The 20,982-nt window shown below is 42.4% G+C and overlaps 1 protein-coding gene across 3 annotated transcripts; it reads left to right on the top strand.

The window, feature by feature from the left end:
• Positions 1-645: 645 nt before the first annotated feature.
• Positions 646-20,982, top strand: LOC117429711 (protein GOLM2-like). 3 transcript variants are annotated; one of them, XM_058999100.1, is made up of 10 exons: positions 646-1,794; positions 12,470-12,524; positions 12,943-13,045; positions 13,381-13,471; positions 13,753-13,891; positions 14,518-14,601; positions 14,850-15,086; positions 15,996-16,139; positions 16,755-16,922; positions 18,562-20,982. In XM_058999100.1, exons 1-10 carry the CDS (start codon positions 1,468-1,470, stop codon positions 18,636-18,638), a joined length of 1,425 nt encoding a protein of 474 aa, XP_058855083.1. In that variant the 5' UTR covers positions 646-1,467; the 3' UTR covers positions 18,639-20,982. The 3 variants fall into 3 exon arrangements, with proteins under 3 accessions (XP_058855083.1, XP_058855084.1, XP_058855085.1); XM_058999101.1 differs by having other exon boundaries at positions 647-1,794; positions 16,755-16,841; XM_058999102.1 differs by lacking the exon at positions 16,755-16,922 and having other exon boundaries at positions 648-1,794.

Genomic DNA, 20,982 nt, shown 5'->3' with positions numbered 1-20,982 from the left:
TGAACCCACGACCCTCCGATCAAGAGTCCAGAGCCCTAACCACTGCAGGGTATGCTGATGGCTGCTGATTGTGTATGCTGATGGCTTAATAGAACATTTTGTTGTATTAGAAGTCAAGATCAAAGACGGTTAACTTTGCATCTGTGGATGTGTTGTTTCTTCACCTCAGGCAAAATTGTTTGCTGCGTTGTATTGTTGCTCCTTAAGAATACAGTACAAAAAAAAAAGAACATTGAAGAAATTAAGTTATCTTTAATTAACTCTTAAACTGATGTCTGTATTTACAATGCAATCCCAATTACACCGACGGTATTGCACAACTGCTGAGAATCGTGACTTTCAGGTTCAATTAAAATCCTGTATACTGAACCAGTCCTTCTGGGATTACAGCTTTAGAGTTTGTCTCTGAATTCATTAATTTAATAACTGGCTGCACCACTTCCTCCAGCTGCCTAAAATACACGTAGACTATGCAACCACAGGACGCAGGAATACGAATGCGGAACTCAAACGCGCCTGCGCCCAAGCTTCTCACTCAAACTTGCACCTCCAAACTCCGCCCACTATGAAAATGCTCTCCAATGAGAAACATCTATGTCGTCGGTAGGCGGTCCTTGATTGGCGAACCCCCCTATCATGTCCTTCTGGTTGACACAGCAGTATCACTTCTGACTCCTGATATCAAGCCTACACTGCAGCAGCAGAAGATTATAAGAAGATACAACGAAATTGGAAATTGGAAATTAGACGAGGGCGTTACATATCATTACTTTATTATTAGCATTTTCAGCAGGTTGTTTTAAATACGTTAGCAGCTCACTGAGCAGCAGATGAAGATCTGTTGAGCACAACGAACTGAGACTCGGGTCTGAATAGACACAGGGAAATGCTGCGAGGAGATCGATAGGGTGCACATACTGTTCCTATCCGCGATTTGTAGACACGTATGAAAGAGCAATGTTTAACAGCTAAAGGTGAGGAAGCCAGGTGGTGACGATGAGCAGGTTTGTGCTGACACCGCACTGAAAACACACGCATTACTTTTTTTTTTTTTTTTTTTTTTTTTAATCAGGCTCAAAGATTTTATTTTTTAACTTGCAATAAAATAAATCTTCACGATCTTGGTTTTATTGTGCTGTTACCTGCGGTGATCTCGCAGAATCGCGTTCGCTTTTAAACTATTCGCGTGTTGGGTTTGTTGTTGTCAGTCCGCTGTAGGCAGTCGCATCAGTACAATATATATTTATTCTGAGAACAGATCGTTTTGATGAAAACCTGATCATTTTGAATTAGTAATGGGCTACGTTTAATTATTTACATTCTTGGCAGGCTCAATTAATCTAAAATCGGAAACGTAGTCCTCTGAATTAAAATCTCCAATCACACGTCTCTTAGTAATAGTAGCGCACCCAGGCAACCTCTGCCAGTTCTGCTTGGATTTCGTGTTGTTGTCGATCGGGTTTCCCAATGGTTGGGTTCGGTGCTAACCGGAGGGGAGGTCGCCTGCCTTCCTTCATCCTCGTCGCCCTCCTCGTGGTCATCGGCATCCTGTCGTTTAATTACTGGAGCCTGCTGAACAGACACTCCCGGGTTCAAGAGGAGCTGGCCGAGGTGCAGGTGCAGGTGACGCGCACGGAGACGGCCCGGGGCCGGCTGGAGAAGCGCAACTCGGAGCTCATGGTGCAGGTGGACACGCATAAGAAGCAGCTCGACCAGAAAGAAGGCGATTACCTTTCCCTGGAGGGAAAGCTGCAGGCCAAAGATGCCCTGATCAGGAAATGCACGGATGACAAGGTAGACATTGAATTCAGTTCTTGTGTATATTTAAAGAGAGACACCCCAGTGAGGGGTCCTTGCTCTGTAATGTGTGGGTTGAATGTCAGGGTGCCAAGTTCACGCAGTCAGACATGTTGCATGCAATTGAGTGGTGCAGTGTTTGTTTTTTAATTGTACTATAATGGTTTGATGTAATTGCGTGCCTTTTACAAAGTTTCATGTTACAACAATTCAACCAATTTGTTTTCAGATTTGGAACAGTGCTAGTGCTGGTGCTGCATTACCCACAATTGAACTCTGCTCCTAATACAGCTACTGTATTAGAAATAGGTTCCTGTAGTAGAAATATATGTTTTGACATCTGCAGATGTAAACTGTCTCGGGTATGAAGCTACTGTACTTGAAGTCTCTTGCTCCAGAGTTGGAGAATCTGTATTTCTCACACAGTATCTTTGATTATTAAGCACCTCACTTTTTCTTTTTCCAAACCTTTCCATTCAATCAGGACCAGCTCTGGTGATGACATTGCTATCTAATCAGGGACAGCAATAAGACTCCCCATTGCAATGGATTCTGAGCCATTCCATTGAGCTTCATGATCCCGTGTAAAGCTAACAAGCTCAGATGGGTTTGATTAACTCGCAGTAAAACCTGGAATGGATCGAAGTGCTTTGTATTGGGAGCTATTTCCATCCCTGCACATGCGTTCCTTGGGTCTAATAAATCCTTTTTCTATAGATATGAACACAGTGTGCACACGCGGTTCTGAATTGACATGTTTCAGAAAGTTCTACACAGTGCATCCTGAGCTGCAACAGAGCTAGTCATTCAATCATAGCATTGTTCTTTTTTGCCACAAGCAATAGGGCATGTTTCAAATAGAAAGGAAGCTTGTGTCCTTGCAGCTGACAGACTGCCTGTGTGAAATGCAATCAATCTGGACGCCAAGGTCTTACTTCACATTAAACTAGGAAGATTCTTGTCTAGAATTGAGCAGAGTTGTTGGAAAGCGGGGCTTTAATAGCTCTGCACAGTCTCGTGTGTCGGTCTGTCACATCTTGTAAAAGCAGTAGAAAACTCTGTTTTAAATTGCTTAGTGTCTGGGAGGGGGAGCATGTCCTTTGTGTGGTAGCTTTTGTATTTATGATTGCACAGTTTGACAGTTACTTCTGTTGGCTGCAGTGTGTTTTTTTTTAGTTTTTTTTTAGCACTTGTCCTGGATTTATAAGTCACTTAACAGGTATGATGCAGTTCTGTGTACAGTAGCTATGGTAACCAGAGGATTGGTTAAGATGATGATCTGTCACATGTCTAAATATAGTTCCTTATTTGTTGAGAGGAGCAGAAGATTACCAGGAGATCTGAAGCTCAGGTGCTCAATACATTTTATGTTGCATCAGCCTCAGTGTTTGATATGTTTACTGTACAGCTTTTGTTCTTCTGCAGCTACTGTACTGTAGCCTAGAACAATAGAGAGCGGCTTGATGAATGATAACTTTGAAGTCCCAGTTCCATCAATATGTAATCGTTTTAGATGAGGCATGTGCTCATGAACTCTCTGCACGCTGACAGCCCGATCTTAAGACACGTCTTCTGTGTGAAATTGTTTTTTTCAATGTTAAACGATTCTTTGATGTTGAAGTTGTAAATTGCTTGCTGGTTGTGGCTCAAGTGCTTTTAGTACAGCAGGTGACGCCCCCTCCAGTGCTCTTGTGAGGGTTGCCTTTTCACATGCAGTCCAGTTCACATGGATTCCCTCTAAGGCAACAATTTACAGTGTACTCGTAAGTACGATTATACACACGGCTCACCTGGCACTGACACTGCAGCTGAGGACACTGGAACTTCGGATCTTGATCGTTTCTGAGTCGTGTGTTAATATAAGCAGTCCCACTGCAGTGAGCATTATCAAGGTTACGGTCCGCTGTGTAGGCTGCTGTATATACAGTCCCTTGTTCTGCGCACTGAATTCCCTCAACAGGTGAAAAACAAGTAGCACCAAGTGAGTCATTTTCCATTACCTTGGGTAGGGCACTAAGACAACATGAGCTGCTCCTCAATCATGTGTTCATTAGTTTCCATTTAAATGTTTGCAAACAGTAAGTGCTTCCACGTGTATTACTCAGTCTCTCTGACGGGTTTACACACTGCGTTTTCTTTAGCAGAGCATACATATCGCAGTGTGTGCCTTGGTGCAGTGCCTGTGAATTTGTTAGAAGGTCAGTTTTCTGCAGCTTTCTGGTCAATATGGCCGTCTAACAGCCACCTACACAAAATACAGTATCACCTTTGTCTGTTTAAAACCTAATGGCAGGTTTTGCTTTAGTAAAAGGAACATGCTATTCACATTTTTTTTTAGAAATGCTATTGTTTGCTTCTCCTTGAAATATGCAATATCTGCATCTATTGCAGTGTTGGAATATACACAGTTTAGCATAGGGATGGTATTCTACCCACATTCAGAAACAAAACCCTTATAAAACGTAACCTTACTCTGTATTATACAAAAAGTTCTTTAAAAAAAGTATCATTGTGTAGTCGTGTACTGTATTTATGTAGTTTGATTTTAATTGATGTTTAAGGCACGTTTCTACTTTATTGTACACGATATCACATGAATTGTTGCTTTTAATAACAGTAGATTTGTGTTTGTAGCGCCTAGGCTTTCTAGCGAGTTGCTTCTCATGGAAATGAAGAAGGTGACAGGTCTTTTGGCTGCTCCAGTGTTTTCACATTCAGAAAGTGTTCTCTCATCACAAGCTGCCACTTTCATCTCTGCCATTTTACCTCTGCTGGCATTGATCGCGTTTGGCATCATGCTGAAAGACAGGAGTTTTAAGAAAGAATTGAGAATGGGCTGTCGGACACATTGTGGAAAAGAAGCATTTGCTGTCTAGCTGAACTGCATAAGCATCCTTTTGTACTGAGCGTTTCCATGGCCCTCGTGAAAACCTTTTTAATTGCATTTTGAAATTGCATGGTCTGAACAGTGACACTCGCAACACTGCGGTTCACTGTACAAGTCAAGGAAGAATAGAAATTGCAGAACAATACAGATCCAATACAATTTCACCTGCTACTGCACAAGTCATGTTAAAGGTTTTTACACCACAGCTACTGTACTGTAACAAATAATAGTGGGCATTCACACAGGTCCCAAACCACAGAGACAGTATTGATACAATGAGCCATTCCAGGCTTTACTCTGATACTGAGCAGTGTCACAAACATGCCTCTACTGCCCACGGCAATAAAAAGAGAAAGAGGTTATTTGTTCATGAGGCGCTGTGATTGAATTGAGGAGCTGCTCTGCAGTGCTGGGTGCATTCCACAGGCAGAATGTTAGCCAGATCATCCAAGCGGTTTTAGTGTCGGCAGCATCTAGAGAACAGCAGTGTGCTGCCAGAGAAACTAAACAAGATCCACAGTGGCACATCACTAGAGACACTGTGGCTGATCTAGCCTGTGTTACACGTGTGGAAGGCAGGCAGGTAGAGCAGAAGAGCAGCTCCTGAGCTAGGTTAAAAGAACGCACCATGAACAAGCACGTTCCCTCTTCAGTGCAAATAAGGATGTAAGTGATGCCTCGCATTGTTCTGGCGTCTCCCACACACCCTTGTTTAAAAGGCGTTGGTGTTTACATTGCAAGTACTTTAGAACCTCCTGTTAAGGCATGGCAGCCGACACTGTATTCCAGTTAAGGCATTTCTTTTCCTAGCTGTTTCTACAGTAGCTTCTACAGAATAGGGGCAAAACATGTTGGCTAACAACCGTTTATAGGGGGTTTAAGTAGTCTCTTGTTTTCTTCTGTTTTCCAAAACAAATTATGCGGAAAGCATTTGAATTGTCATTAACATGGAGGGAGTACTGCTAAAGCATGCTTGTTACCCAGTCTTCTCGGTATGGCGCAGGTCTCCTGACCTCCCCCATGAGCTCCGGCAGCAAAACTGCTGCTGGGGTTGGTGGTCTACAGACCTCCTCCCCCTTTTTTGTGGCCGGCAGCTCCCCTTGGTGGGGTTCCGGCCACAGTACTTCCTGCTGCGATGCGGAGCAACAGGCAGCCCCAGGCGATGCGGAGCAACAGGCAGCCCCAGGCGATGCAAAACAGGCATCCTTGGGCGGTGCTAATGGGAGTGGCAAACACTCTTCCCACAGTGGTGAAGTCGGAACTAGCAGGTATTCACCCTCTGCTGGTGGAGGTGGGAGGGGCAAGCAGTCCTCCCACGCCGGTGGAGGTGGGAGCAGCGTGTAGTCTCCTGGCGACGGAGGTGGGAGCAGCGTGTAGTCTCCTGGCGACGGAGGTGGGAGCAGCGTGTAGTCTCCTGGCGACGGAGGTGGGAGCAGCGTGTAGTCTCCTGCTCTTGCAGGGGACTGGTGCATATCTCCCTCACTTGCAGGGGACTGGTGCTGTCCTACCTTACTTGCAGGGGACTGGTTCAGCTCTGCCTCATTTGTAGGGGACTGGTGCAGCTCTACCTCGGCAGGCATTCTTCTTCTGCTGGTTGTGATGGGGAAACCAGCAGACATTCTTCCTCTGCTGGTGGACACAGGGACAACAGGCATTCTTCCTCTGCTGGTGGACACGGGGACAGCAGGCATTTACCCTCTGCTGGTGGAGATGGGGACAGCAGGCATTTACCCTCTGCTGGTGGAGATGGGGACAGCAGGTACTCCTCTGCTGGTGGTCCTGCTACCTGGGCTGCTGTTGTGGTTATAGCTGCCTCCAGGTAGCTGAGGACCAACTCCAAACCTTCCTCCAAGGTGTTTGGGGTTTGTTCCGTCTCCTAGGCCTCCCATCTCTCCCTGTCCATCAGCCACAGGATCCGGATGGCTATGGGCATAGACTGGGCCTCCAGCCCAGCATTTTCCAGGACCCAGTCCCGCATCCCGATGTAGTCCTTTGCCATTGAAACACACGTCCTCCGAAACGTGTTCCTGCCAATCGGGCATTTTTCACACTGCGGATCCACAGCGAAGCCAGACCTATAGTGCCGGAGGACAACACAAATCTGAATGGCTCCACTGCGCCTTTACTGGATGCACCAATCGTGAACCCCATATTCCTTATATTTAAAGTATGTATAGTTTAATAGAACCACACCTCCCTGATCTGCTGAAGCACAATGCATTTGAATAGTCAAGTGTGTGTTTTCTTGAAAGTGAGCAAGGTACAGTAACTGATTGAAACATTCAGTTTGATATGACCTTTAATGGTGAAAGCTGTAGCTTCTCCCAGTCTGAGTTTATTCTCCCAGCTAGTGTACTGTACTGTATGTCCTGGTATTCTAACCAGCTCTCTGGGGTGAGTTTTAATCTGATTGGAAGCAATTGCACATGTGTCTGTTTTGCATTAGAAATTCCTGTATTGAATAATGCAAAGCTCATAGGAATCCTGAGCACTCGTTTCCCCAGCGTTTAGAATTACAATGAGTGTGCAGAATCGCCACCTCCTCTGCTAGGAGTTGATTGTTTTAGAGACTGAGTGATCAGACGTTTAAGGAAACCGGCAGCACTGTTGTGTTTGCTCTTAGTGGTTGGGATCGTTATCACTTTTGACTGACAAGCACATCAGTACTTGCTGTACCTTCCTTTTAAAAGCTTTAATCAGACGTCAGTAACCTGCAAAGCGCCGTCCCAGTTGAGAACAAGCCCAGCTGCAGTGCAGTCCCTGGTGGTACAGTATTGCCTTGTTGTCTCACACGGAGCTGGCTCTCGTGTTGTTACTGTTTGCATTCTTGTGTCTCACAGAGTTGTTTCCGTCATGCTCCTCCTGTAGGTGAAGACATTCTCTGCTGGATTCATATTAAGCTTTCAGATGATATTTTCTGTTGCCCTCATGAAAAGATATAGCAAGCTTTTATTTCTATTTCATTAATAAGTTTGAAGATTTGAATAAAGTCCAGGGATGGGATGCGTTGTAAATTCAGGAGCTTTTAATTGCGCCTGCATTTCGTGTGTTGGTTTGTTTATGATCTACTTTAGGGTTTGTTTTTGAGTTGGAATGCGGAGTGCATTTTTGTTAAGCGCTGGAAATGTTCCAGTGAGGCGGTGCACTATGCCCTCTGTTTGTTTCTCATATATAGTCTAGCTATGTATCAGGATGTTCTGTCCCTACTGCATGATGAAGCTGGCCCTATAAGGCATGTAGCTCTGTCACTGATTTATTATGAAGCTCCCTTCCATTGTACTGTAATTAGCTGATACAAGCGCTGATCAGAGATGATCTAGCAGCAGAACACACGAACGGTCTAATATACTGTACGTTCACATTGAAGGCCACCTTTCTCCTTCCAAAAGTGAACTTGCTTTTCTCTCCCAGTCAAGGCATTGGAAAACAGGAACAATGAATGGAGTCCTGGGTTAACTAATCTGTGCAGAGCATTCCTCATCGTTTGATGATGGCTTGCTGAACCAGAAACGAGCGATTTCTCAGTGCTACACTACGAACAGTAGTCTATAATATTCCAGAAAATTTCCCCGAAAGCCTGGGTCCGTATGTAATTATACTGATGAAAACAGTCTGGACTGCAGGATCAGTATCTAATTCAGCGTTTACCAGTGAGGCATGGTAACAGATCACAATGCTTCGATTGTGATCTGTACTGTGAATGCAGTCAATTTCAGCTTTAATCATACAGTTTCCAATAACACTGAAGACATGCAAAGTCTGCAGCAATTGTTTGATGCCTCACCGTTTTTTAAATTGAATTTGAATTCCAAGCAGTAAGATTCAGGCAGTGCTAGAATGGGAACATAATTCTGAATGATTAAAAAAAGCCTGCGGGGTACAGATAAGTAAAAAGTGACTTTCTTTTCATAAACTTAAACCCAGAAGTACAGTTATTATTTGTCCTTTTTTTAAGATCAGTTATGAACTCTATTTTAATTGAGCAGTGCACATCTTGGATGTAGATAAGGAGGTTATATTGGAAGCCCTTATGTTAGTATAGAGAGGGGAAGTTGACAATGTTGGCTTAATCGAAGAGCTTTCATCTAATGGATTTGTGACATTTATTTATTGGGTCATAACGCTTTCATTAAGGGCTGCAAACTGTGATTGCTCAAAGCATTCATTTACTCTTACAGAGGACTTGCCCTTTAAGTGCAGCACTCTAATTTGACCTTCAAAACGAGTGGTTTAAAGAAAAAAAAAGAGACAAGGAAATGATTGTAGTCCTAATTCTGAAAGAATGGAAGTACCTGTGTGGTGGTGGTAGTTTTTTTTTTTTTGTTTGTTTTTTTTAAAAGCAAAATGAAGTGAATGCCATACACCCATTACTGTAGACTGACATTTCTGCACTGACTGAACTAATTCATATTTCAGTTAGAAAAACAAAGGATTAGTGAATTGAAATATTATACAGACCTTCAAATCAGGACACAGAAGGTAGGCTTACAAGTCAATTAATGGAAAGGTATTGAATTGATAAAGATAGGAACGATTACAAATGTATTATTTATTTGACATTTTAAATTTAAAAGTTTAATCAGGGTGTAAACTACCATTTTATTTTCGCCTGTTACTGTCAAAAGTGACATTGAGTGCTCTGCGATATTGATGAAGTAAGATTCTGCCGTCTCAAGCAGTGCTGCTGAGTCCTTACAGTGTAAGACTCTGACCGGATTCACACACCATCAAGACCACCACCACTCTGTCCCGTCAGCACGACACCCGTCCTGCCCACACTGGGGATCGGAATTACTTTCTGTATCTGCAGTGATAATGTTACTGCTGTAGTTGCTTCACAGCTTTTTCCTTGGTGCTTTCATGTAAATCACTTCCCTGTGATGTTCTGATGGGAGGGAGGAGCATTAGTGAGTCCTTGCTAATGCACCTGTCTCAAAGATCTTGATATAGGTGGCAGATGCACTGTAATGCCTCCGTGCTACACATGCATTAGAAGAATCGTTGTTTTACAGCCTGATCTTCACCTTCAAAATGCCCTGGTTTTTTTGTTTTTTTTAAACTGTATCTCCTTTGTGGTTGTTGTGTTTTATAACCTATTGCAGGTCCTTCTTTTCCAGGTTGTGAATCGTACTGCAAACCTGCCTGGCATGCTAAACACAATCACAAAGGACTCATTACGTTTGCAAACCAATCCCGCTACCCCCTACTGTAGCTCGCGAGATGGAAAAACACACAGAGCCTCAGTGCCAGGGGTGGTGTGAGGCAGTGCAATACGGAAAAAGGATTTCAAATGGGTAGGGCAGGTCTCTCACCACACCAGGTCATATTGCTGGAGGACTTTAAATTGTTCCTCTAAAAGTACTGTATGCTGGGTGGCTGAATGTAAGCAGTGCGAGCACTCGATTATATTTCATAGCTCTCTTCCTGTGGCCGTAGTGCTGTAGGTTAGTCATTTCAGTTTCTCTTGGCTCCCATCTGTAGGTCAGATTGTGCTGTGTGCAGTCTGCTACACATCGAGACATTAAATACATCCTGCAGCGAATTGGGGCTTAAATCATTTTGGAAGCTGCTGCGTATGGCACAGTTTGCTGCTGCTTTAATCTTATTTATTGAATTTTCCGTTTCGGTTTTATTAGTGGCATTTGCGCAATAGACAGAGAAAAAAAAATGGAGCTGTGTTGGGTGTTTCTGAACTGCGAATGTTGCAGGATGGAAAGCTTCTGTCTAATGCAGTAGTGTAGTTGATCTGCTTAGTAGCAGTGTGGTTAATACACATCTGGCTCATTCTGTTGCTCATCCATCATGACAATTACTATACAAAGCAGTATTAATTAAAAATATATATATAATACTGAATCTGACAATTCTATTATCTGCCCACTCCCAATTAACCCCAAATCCGATCTTTCTGCATCCGTTTGCAAAACGTGCCCATCTTTTAAAGGTCAGGCTGCTCGGTCTTGATGATGAATAATGACCATTCTGTCCACTTTAATGGGAGTGTGCAACACACAGGTTCTCAGTGCAAGACATTCTGTCCACTTTAACGGGAGTGTGTAACACACAGGTTCTCAGTGCAAGACATTCTGTCCTCTTTAACGGGAGTGTGCAACACACAGGTTCTCGGTGCAAGACATTCTGTCCTCTTTAACGGGAGTGTGTAACACACAGGTTCTCGGTGCAAGACATTCTGTCCTCTTTAACGGGAGTGTGTAACACACAGGTTCTCAGTGCAAGACATTCTGTCCTCTTTAACGGGAGTGTGTAACACACAGGTTCTCAGTGCAAGACATTCTGTCCTCTTTAACGGGAGTGTGTAACACACAGGTTCTCAGTGCAAGACATTCTGTCCTCTTTAACGGGAGTGTGTAACACACAGGTTCTCAGTGCAAGACATTCTGTCCACTTTAACGGGAGTGTGTAACACACAGGTTCTCAGTGCAAGACATTCTGTCCACTTTAACGGGAGTGTGCAACACACAGGTTCTCGGTGCAAGACATTCTGTCCACTTTAATGGGAGTGTGCAACACACAGGTTCTCGGTGCAAGACATTCTGTCCTTCCCCTGTTCCCAGTATAGGTTGGAAATAACAAATCAAATACAAGGTATAAACACTGCCCTTGTGGCCGGGCTAGCAGATGGTAAGATGTGACACGATGTCTTTCATTGTCCTTCTCTTCCTCAGTGTGTCATGCTGTTTCTGACACATGCTTTCCATCCAAACAATAGATACATTGTAGACCTCGGGACCAACTTGGACTGAGAGTTCTGTTTTCAAAATTCAAAGGAATATTTACATTTTCTTTAAATTAATGAAATAAATAAATAATATATACAATGTGGCTACTTTTTTGGCTGGTTACTGTAAAACAAGAACATTTCAGGAGCAAGAAATGTTTGCTAATTTAGCGTTTATTAAAAATCAGTGAAATATATTATTCATACATGTGCCGTACATTAAAAGAAAAAGAACCGCAAACATTTATTGCAGCAAAAACGGACCTGGAAGGCTATTGGAGAAATTAAGTTGCTGCAAAAAAAATCCTGTTTTACAGTAATTCCAAAAAGTGGAGTTTCTGGCCACAGTCGTAGGATGCACTTTTACTGTCTTCTTAGTCTCTTTTAACCTTCTTAAACTTTAGTACTGTAGTTTGCATCACAGGACGACTGAAGTTGTATTGTAAACAGCAAGCAAAGCTAAGATTGTCACCAGGAGATGGGGTTTACCTGTGTGGTGTACTGGAGAGACGGGCTTTGCCTGTCTGGTGTACTGGAGAGACGGGGTTTGCCTGTCTTTTATGAAGATCTGTGTATTTTTTGTCACATTGCTATTTGGAATTGTATTTCCTCCCGTCCAGCTGATTTGAAGAGACAGAAAGTTGTATGAAAATGAGTTTCCGGATATCGGCTTGTTTTCCTGGCTTGCTGCAGTTGCATTATGTGGTACTGTGCATTGTGCTCGCTGTCGGCACTGTACCCTTGAGCATCGTAGTGTGTAAGCTGCAGCCAGGGAGATTAAGAGTACTTGTCATTCCCTTGCTGTCTCAAGCTGTGCTCTTTGTTGTAGGAAGATTTCATTTGCTTCTGCTCCCGTCTGTCTTGGTCACATTGTAAAATTAATTTAGCCAGTGCCTTCCAGTTTGAATCCCTGGATTCCCTGGAACTTTACAGAATATAGGCAGTGTACAGCATGTCTGTATATAACAGGAAGGTGCACTCAAAGTATGAATATCTGAATTAAGGAGCACTTTTTTTAATAGCCTGTTTCTGTGTTTTCTTCTCAGATGAAGCTACTGAACGATGCTTCTGAGCAGCAGGCTGAAACTCGTCATTTCCAAGGTAAGACGAGACCTCTCACACCCCTGGTATTCACAGTGTAGCATTTAGAAGCATGTAGTACAATTTATATACGTGTAAGCTATGACCAAATATAAGGGAAGGCCGTTCCATTTACTGGAGATGTGCAAAAAGACTTCCCCCTTTTAAGATAGTGGTGTTTACTTTTGAATCAAATAGATTTCTAATCTAGGCCTCCACCTGGTGGCTAAATGGCATAATTGCGCTGTGGTTTGTAAGAAGGGGCTTCCAGTGTTTTCTCTTTAAATGAACACTAGTGCTCCCTCCCTGCACACGACCAGTCAGTCATTGAAACGAGCGAGCAGAGGATTGAAATCCGAAGGGAATTATTCCGCTCAAAAAGGGATTGAAAACGAGAAGCAAAAAATAAGTGCTCTTGTGTGTGTCTGTGTGCTTCCAGAGCAGCTGACTGAACTGCGTCAGGAGTTTGTAAAACAGGAGGCTCAGATCAATGAGTACAAGAGGAACAGCTCCTCCCTGGAGAAGAAGGTGGCGTACGAGAGGTAGGTGCACTCGCCACAATCGACGGCTTATATATATATATATATATATAGTACCGTAACGACGCTCAAAGGTAAACGTGTGCTGTTTTTTATGAAGATGATTTAATTTGGCCCTGCTGGGGAACTAATAATGCAGCATTGTTGCGGCAGGACAAAGCTTGGGCTTGTATTGTATGGTATAAACGTCATCTTGACTGAACAGGAGCTTAACTGGATTTTCACTGTCCCTGTACAATTGTGTAAGTGCTGCAGCCAATTCCTAAACAAGCTTTTGTGGCTCGGGCTTTGTACATTTTGGACACTTTGTGGTATTGTCTCTCTCTTTGTAATTTCAGTCTACAGTGTAGCCAGCAAATAGCACAGCTAAAAGAGCAGTACGAGGAGAGCATGAAGAAACTCACCCAGGAAGTTGCTGAGCTGAAACAGGTAGAGTGATGTGGTTGCATGTTCTTGAAAACTGCCTCTCCCAGCTACAGACTGCAGAGATTCCCATGTATGGTTCAGCTGCATTTTTAATCTTGTACAACTCAAACACCCCGTTACTGATTGGAGGAACCACCAGATTTCAAAGGTTTGAATGGGTGCGTTGCTGCAAAAATTTCACTGGCCAACTATTCACTTCTGCACAACTGTGACTTGGTTCGTGGCCATACAGTGTTGGTTAAAACTTGATTTTATTTTGGTTATTTTTATTTTTTTTTCTGCAGCTGAAATTCATTGAAAGTGATGTAAAAGAAGATAAATCTGCAGTTAACAATGCTGGCGATGTGAAGCCTGCAGGAAAGGAAACAGACTTGGAAAAACAAGACAGCACCCAGAAACTGGACAGTAAGGAAGGAAAAGATGGTGAGGGAATGTTTTAATAGATATATATATATGAAGTCTTATGTATTTAAATGTGAACAAGGCAGAGATTGTTACGTTAACAAGATGCCAGTAATGTTCTATAGCTCTGGTTCTAACCCCTTCAGGGATATTTCGTTTTCTCATGAATGTGTAGCAGTTCATGCACATCTGTAGTTTATCCTTTGATAAGGATTCTGTTTATTTAATGATCTGTTTGGATACTCCATGCGCTCGACTCGGTGAACTCCAGTACAGGCTGGAGACAGAGTGAATGCAGGAGTCCCTTTGTATCTGTACAACAGCATCCACTGCTGCACCATCTCTACTGGTCATCCTTTTACAGTGATATTAATTGAATGGGGGCTTGAGTCTATATTGAGTGTAATGAGAATATGTGTCACTTGCAAACTGACGATGTAAATAGCTTTTATAGATTTGCTAGAATTTATTTATTTATTTCTTTATTAATGTATTTATTTAGTTGTCCTCTTTTAATTGTTTTGTTGTCCACACACTAATGCATATTAAATCAGATTCTCATTAAGCTAGCACATTCCCAGAACACACACTCTACCATATTTAATGAATGTGACCTGCTGATGGAGCTGTACTCCTTCTCTCTCTAGGTGATTTGGTGAAACCTGGGGGAGATGCTGGCATGCCAGGGATAGAGGACACTGAAGTTGGGAAAGTTGAGGATACACTTTTCAGTAAGCAACTTTTACAATGCAATACAAATCCATTTTATATAGCATCCTTCACGCCATGGCATCCCAGAGCGCTGTACAAAATTAAAAACAAAACAAGAGAGCTCACGTGTACAGTACACTCCAGCTACAACCCATTGTATAGAAGCACATTCATTTAGACTGAAAGTATCGCCACGTGGTAGTGTAGTACTAGTTTAAACCACATTGATTGATTGTATTTATTTCTTTATTTGTGTTCTTGTGTACAGACCTGAAGAAGCCTGCTGTTACACTCATTAAAAAGGACAGCGACCCCCTCTCGACAGCAGTCAGATCGCTGGGGGGGGTTCGGAAGATCCCTCTCGCACTCGCTCAGGAAGACAACCCAGCTGAGCAGCTCGAACCAAACCAGGTGCATCTCGATGCAGGTAGAGCCAACCTGCTACACTTGCAGAACCCCATCCCTGGGAACGAGGAGCTGGGAGAGCAACCCAAACAACGGGAAGGTATGAAACCGCTGGGCTGGGCTGGGCTGGGCTGGGCTGGGCAGGGCTGGGCAGGGCTGGGCAGCGCAGCCTCCATCTGTTTAACAGGGATCAAAGGAATTAGAATTCGATAGCTTGCATCTGATGCCATTGGGATCTGTTGACAGTAAGTGTGTGCTGTCTTCTAGAGTTAGCATTGCTGTGTCTGAGATGTATTGTATTGTATTGTATTGTATTGTGTTGCATTGAATAGGCAGTACACATATTGTATAACAATTGGTAAGGACAGAAAGCCAGTAGTTCACACTCTGGGATAAAATGCTAGCAGAATAATATGGAGCCCCATTGAAGGATCAACATTGGCATAATTTTCTCCTATTTCTTATAGTGCTATGCATAGAGATATAGATATATAGATAGAATTTCATACAGGACTGAATGTATTCTATAGGGAACAAGGAATTATTTAACAGCAAAAACTATTCTGATTCCATTGGCAATCCCAATACAGAGACTCTGCTGTGTTATCTCATGGGCTTTATTTTCACAGTTAAAATGAGGTTGTGTTTTTGTGCTTTTAGATAGGAGTTGAGATCCACAAGCAGGTACTCAAATGTCTCCTCAGAATAACTATTAAACAGCTTGGACTTGGTTAATGACTCTGGCAATAGTAGAGCAAATGTGCTATTTCTTTCATGAACTCCGGAGTACCTGATGTGTTTAGACACGATTCTGAGAGCTCTGCAGGGTTTTCTTAAGTGTTAAGACTTTGTTTAAACGGTTTCCTTGGGAATGTACAAAATCCTACTTTAGTTCCTAATTCAGGCGTGTCATTCATCTGTCTTGTCTTTAGCGCTTCTTTCATTTCAGGTGTATGTTTGGGGACTGAAATATTTCTGTGTTTAACTCGAGTGATTTTCTAACCTGCAGCACCTGAAAATAATATGATGCCCGAGCAGCAGCTTCCCAAGAACATCGCCCCACAGCTGCCACTGGACCAAGCCCAGGTGCTGCCTAACCCCATTGAACACGTCAGACAGCCTGCTGCAGGAGAGCTGCACAAGCACAGGCAAAGTAAGAGCAGCTCCCTTTCACCACAACCTTGACGATGGTGACAGTAAAAGGGAAAAGAAATACCTCCTGGTACCGAAGATCATGCGTCACGTGCTTTATTATTTATTTAGATATTTAGACAGGGGTTTTTTTTCAGCAGTTCACTGCAAGCAGCTTTACAGGACAAGAGAAGACTTGCACCAGCGTGTTCCAGCAGCCCGACCAATTGCTTTTTTATATTGGCATGAAATAAATGTGCTTTCTTTTTAACCTATCTTATGGCGACATGCACTGGCTTTTGGCATTTTTTTGCGTTAGAAACTGCATTTTGAAAAGATTGCCAATGCTCTGGTTGGCTTAAATTAAGCCCAAAAGCGTGTCCCTTTTGCTTTTTGCTTTAATCTTCCATCTGTTGGCGCTTTTAACAGTTTCCCACCTTCATCTTTAACCAGCTTCTGAGTAATCTAACCCATGACTTTATCTGCTCTGGTGCTGAAGATACTGAACACTCTCTGTTCAGTGGTGTTGGGTGCATAGAGGAGTCCTCTCTGCAGTGGTCAGGGTGATTTTCCTATCTCCGCCTTTCCTTTCCTTTCCTTTCCTCTGTTCCTGACGGGGACTTCTCTGCCTTCGCAGGCCGGTTCTTTGACGAGAACGAGTCCCCTGTAGACCCGCAGCATGGCTCTAAACTTGCAGATTATAATGGGGATGATGGTAACGTGGGTGAGTATGAGGCTGACAAGCAGGCTGAGCTGGCTTACAATGAGGAAGAGGATGGTGATGGTGGGGAAGAAGACGTCCAAGGTGAGCTTGGGCCTTGTCTCCATGCCACTGAGTCTCGCTCAATCCACCGTTGAGTTATCTGCGCCCCAATCCTCCCCATGCTGCTAACTTCAAAATGCAGACTTTTTTTTTTTTTTAGATATGTTTTGTTTTTATTTCGGTCAGTACTTGCAGCAAAAGCCATTGCTAGGTACTCGTTGAATTGTAATGCCACAGGACTCTCTGTGTTCCTGTGTTTCCGACCGTCGCATTTAAAAACAGCTTTTACATTTTTTGGTGTGTGTTTTGTGTATTATTTTCCCATTCAAGTCAGCTCAAAATCTGTAGCATTCAACATATTTAAAAAAAATAAAAATAAATAGAAGGGAGAATGGAAGCTTGAGAATTGTGTGTCTGCCCTGTACATACCACAGAGTACAAGCCAGGTTGAACTTTAATAATAGTAATAATCCAGAGAGTTCCTCTGTGCCGAGTGCATGTAATGCACTGCAGATAACTCGGGTGGATCTGTTGCCCCTTGTCTGCATGCTTCCATCCAGCTGTGTGCGTGCGTTTGTTGCTGGCCTCGCTTCCTGCATTGTGCTCGCCTTGTGACGTGTCACTGTGTGTGTTTTTACACCTGCCTGTTCATATCTGTAGTCTCATAGCTCATGCTGTGTTCTAGAATGTAGTCTTACATGTAACGTGCATGGTGTGTATGTTTTAAATATTGCCAGCATCTTTTTACTACTTTGAGTGAAAAACAAACTTATTGTGTAGTAACTAAACTCTGACCGCCTGCTGAGTTCAATCCAGACACGCAGTTCTGCATTTTATTATTGATCACGTTTCCACTGAAATGGTCTGGTCATGTACTTTTTGTTTTTATCATTGTGTGAATGCTTGACTGAGGTAAAATGTTTTATATAGTTTTACTGTTCTAAAGAGTGGATGAATGTCAATTTGCTTTTTTGTACTATTAACTACAGCACTATCTGACGCTTAATTCTGCGCGATTTCATTTGTATCCTACATTACTGTAGAGTTTTAAACGTAGATCAGCAACAGTCCCAGTATGAGTGAATGAGTATTGTGTTTAGATGACAACTCCTGTCATATTCTGTGCTGCTGATGTTCAAATAAGCTGTTCAGATATTGTTTAGGAGTTTGCATGTGTTGCGATGGGGTTTGTTATGCCTCCAACTACTAGTAACTTCAGCAGTTGCCTGGATCAGTTGCTTCGGGGTGAATCTTAAGCTGAGGGAACACAAAGCTACATTGTGGCTTGGAACTTGGTTTAAGGAAACAAGGTTTCAGGCCACTGCATGGCACACCAGGGGAGACTTGGGGTTTGATACAGCGAAACTGCCTCAAACTAGGTCTCCTGGAACCAGGTCTCAAGCCACTGTTCCTGACAAAGTTTCTTTGTGTTCCCTCAGCTTTAGGAGTTGATCAAGGTGACAAGTGCCTGCTACTAGTGTGATTGTGTTTCAAGGATTAGTCCTGGAAGCAGCTGTGGTAGAGTAGTTGGTGTATCTCTGATTTTTAATGTAGGAGTCTCCCGGCTGAATATAAACCCTTGCAGCAATCTTGATACTTGGTCCGTAATCGGTTCCATTTTTAATGATTTGTAACCTTTTTTTATTAAATTATATCTTTTTTGTTTTGTTTTTTTTTCTAGATGATGATGAAAGAGACGCTCAGGGGGACAATCCTATGGAATATGGAAAACGACACCCAGCGAATGACATCTTATAAACCTGGGACTGGAAAATTACTTGCAAGAAAGAAAGAGAAGAAAAAAAATGTGATCCTTACCTGGCCTTTTATTTCACTGGTGCTTTAGGTCTCAACTTTAGGAGAATGTGAGTTCATGAATTTGCTTCGAAATGGAACAGTGGCAGCGTAGATTCCCTTTTTCTTTTTTAAAGGTCAGTATAGGCTGTACTGTAGGTGGTGGTCAATGAAGACATTGTGTAGGACCTGATATTTCCTCTGTATATTCTTGAATATTTTGTACTTTGTTGGGTTTATGATTAAGTATAGAATATACATTTTAAATGTAAATTATTTCTGATTTGAGATGTTTTCTTTAACAAAATCAACAGGAAAAAAAAACAACCGAATATAGTAAGAATGTATCCAATTTGTGTTCATGCGAGTCTGTTTTTGTAAAAACTAAATTGTAGAATTATTTGTAATGCTTAATTTTTACAGGACATTTTTCTGCGTTTTGTCTGTCGGTTTGCTGGTTAAGGAACCTGTATTGTTTGTTCTCTTAGATTAATGGGCTGTTTCTAAGAGTATGCTTGTGCAATATCTTCACAAAGTGGAGGGGAAAGATGGAACTTGGCATTTGGATCTTATCCAGCAGTGGCTCTGTTTTTAATGCTGGTGTAGACATACAGGAGAGACGTCCAAAGGTCAAAAGGAGTATGGCTTTATTGTGCTTTTCTTTTTCTTTATCATGCCACGGTATCCATTTCAACACGCTTACTGAACAGAGCAAGAAAATTAACATGTTTTCTCGAACTGCAAGAAGAAAAATATAAATAAATTCTCAAACCGGACATTTCTCAGAACGCTTCCTTTTTCCCATATCACAGTTGTTCTGCAGCTCCCCTCACACATGGTGCTTTTACCCATGAAGAGCACATCTGAACACACAGCAAGGAACTCTATATACAGGGCTGAAGGCTGAGTCCAAGACTGAGGTCAATTTCCTTTTTGAGACAACATGTTTTGTCTGGACGTTTTGGGCCGTGGTCGTGGTGCGCATTTTTCCTGAGCAAGGATGCTATAGCATGCGATGATATGAATCTGTAAATCCATCTGCTAGGTGAGCTCTTACAAATACAGCAATATTAGTAAATTAGAATTAGAAATTCTAATGTGAACCCCGCACCTCACACCTTCGACACCAGTGTTGAGTTTAATAAAGCTGACGTGGGCCAGAGAAGGGCAGGAATCTCTTGCTTTTACGTACCAAGGCAGATTTTGGGTGTGGAAATAATGTTCGTTTGTGATGTAAATAGAGGCGGGAAGGTGTTCAGTTTAAGATTTTTAGATAATTTAAATAATTGTTTTCTCTTTGTAGGATTAGGCAATGGATTTGAGTGGGGGATGTCAAAAAGGGAAAGGGATTACAGTGTAAACCATTCATATTTTAACAAGATCAACCTATTGATTTGATTTTTTGTTAAAACTGTCTCAAACAGTGTACCAGTGTATTAAACCATCATAAAGTACAATAAAAAAAAAAATGACTGTAGTAACCATTCTTCAAAGCTTACCGTAAACAATATCCTTAGCCGTCTCGGAAAATGGATGTGCATGCTTCTGAATTGTGTTGCCAGTATGCGGTTTACACACAAGACTGACCAGATCACTGCGACAGGAACTACAACACAGTAATGGGAGGTGTAGGGGTCTGTTTCTGTATGGCAGTTAACCTAGAAAGCTAAATGGCACTTGTAAATCTGTGCAAAGGTCATGGGAGTTCCAGGTATGACTTTAAAATTCCAGGTTTTATACATAATGTGTCGTGATGTATAGTTATTTAAGCCATGGAAACAATCCCAGCTTCTGGGTCGAGAAGCCAGAGAGCAACATCGATTCGTGTGCTGAGATGTGGGTTTGAAATACTGCAATGCTAGAGTGACCTGCAAAGTGTCTCTTCTAGGGGCTGACTGGGAAGGAAAGTCCATGTAAGAAATGGCATGCACCTTAATATTCGATCTTACCTGGGATTCCATGTGAAAGCATATTTTATTCCATTTAGAAGGAAACTCGCCTACAGTATACAGTGCACTGTTTTTAACTTGTCAAACTCGGATTAGAGATTGCATTTGCGATATGAGCGAGAAAGCCATCTATTGTAAGGGATCATTGTAGAGAGCTGGCTGCTGCACATGGATTTGCACAGGCTGTCGAGTTGTCTTGTTCTCAGATATATCTATATCATATAGAAGTATTTTAGGACTGATTTGAAGCTGTCCCAACATTACTGGCACTGTAAGGATACTGCATGAATTCGTTGTTGATGTTCCTGCGCTGTTTACAAGATTTTTTTGAATAAAGGTGATTTTTTTTTCCCCCTGAA

Source organism: Acipenser ruthenus, chromosome 24 (genome assembly GCF_902713425.1).
Source record: "Acipenser ruthenus chromosome 24, fAciRut3.2 maternal haplotype, whole genome shotgun sequence".
NCBI classification, from domain to species: Eukaryota; Metazoa; Chordata; class Actinopteri; order Acipenseriformes; family Acipenseridae; genus Acipenser; species Acipenser ruthenus.
Note: the sequence above shows the minus strand (reverse complement) of the source record. Positions and strands in the feature narration are given on the sequence as shown.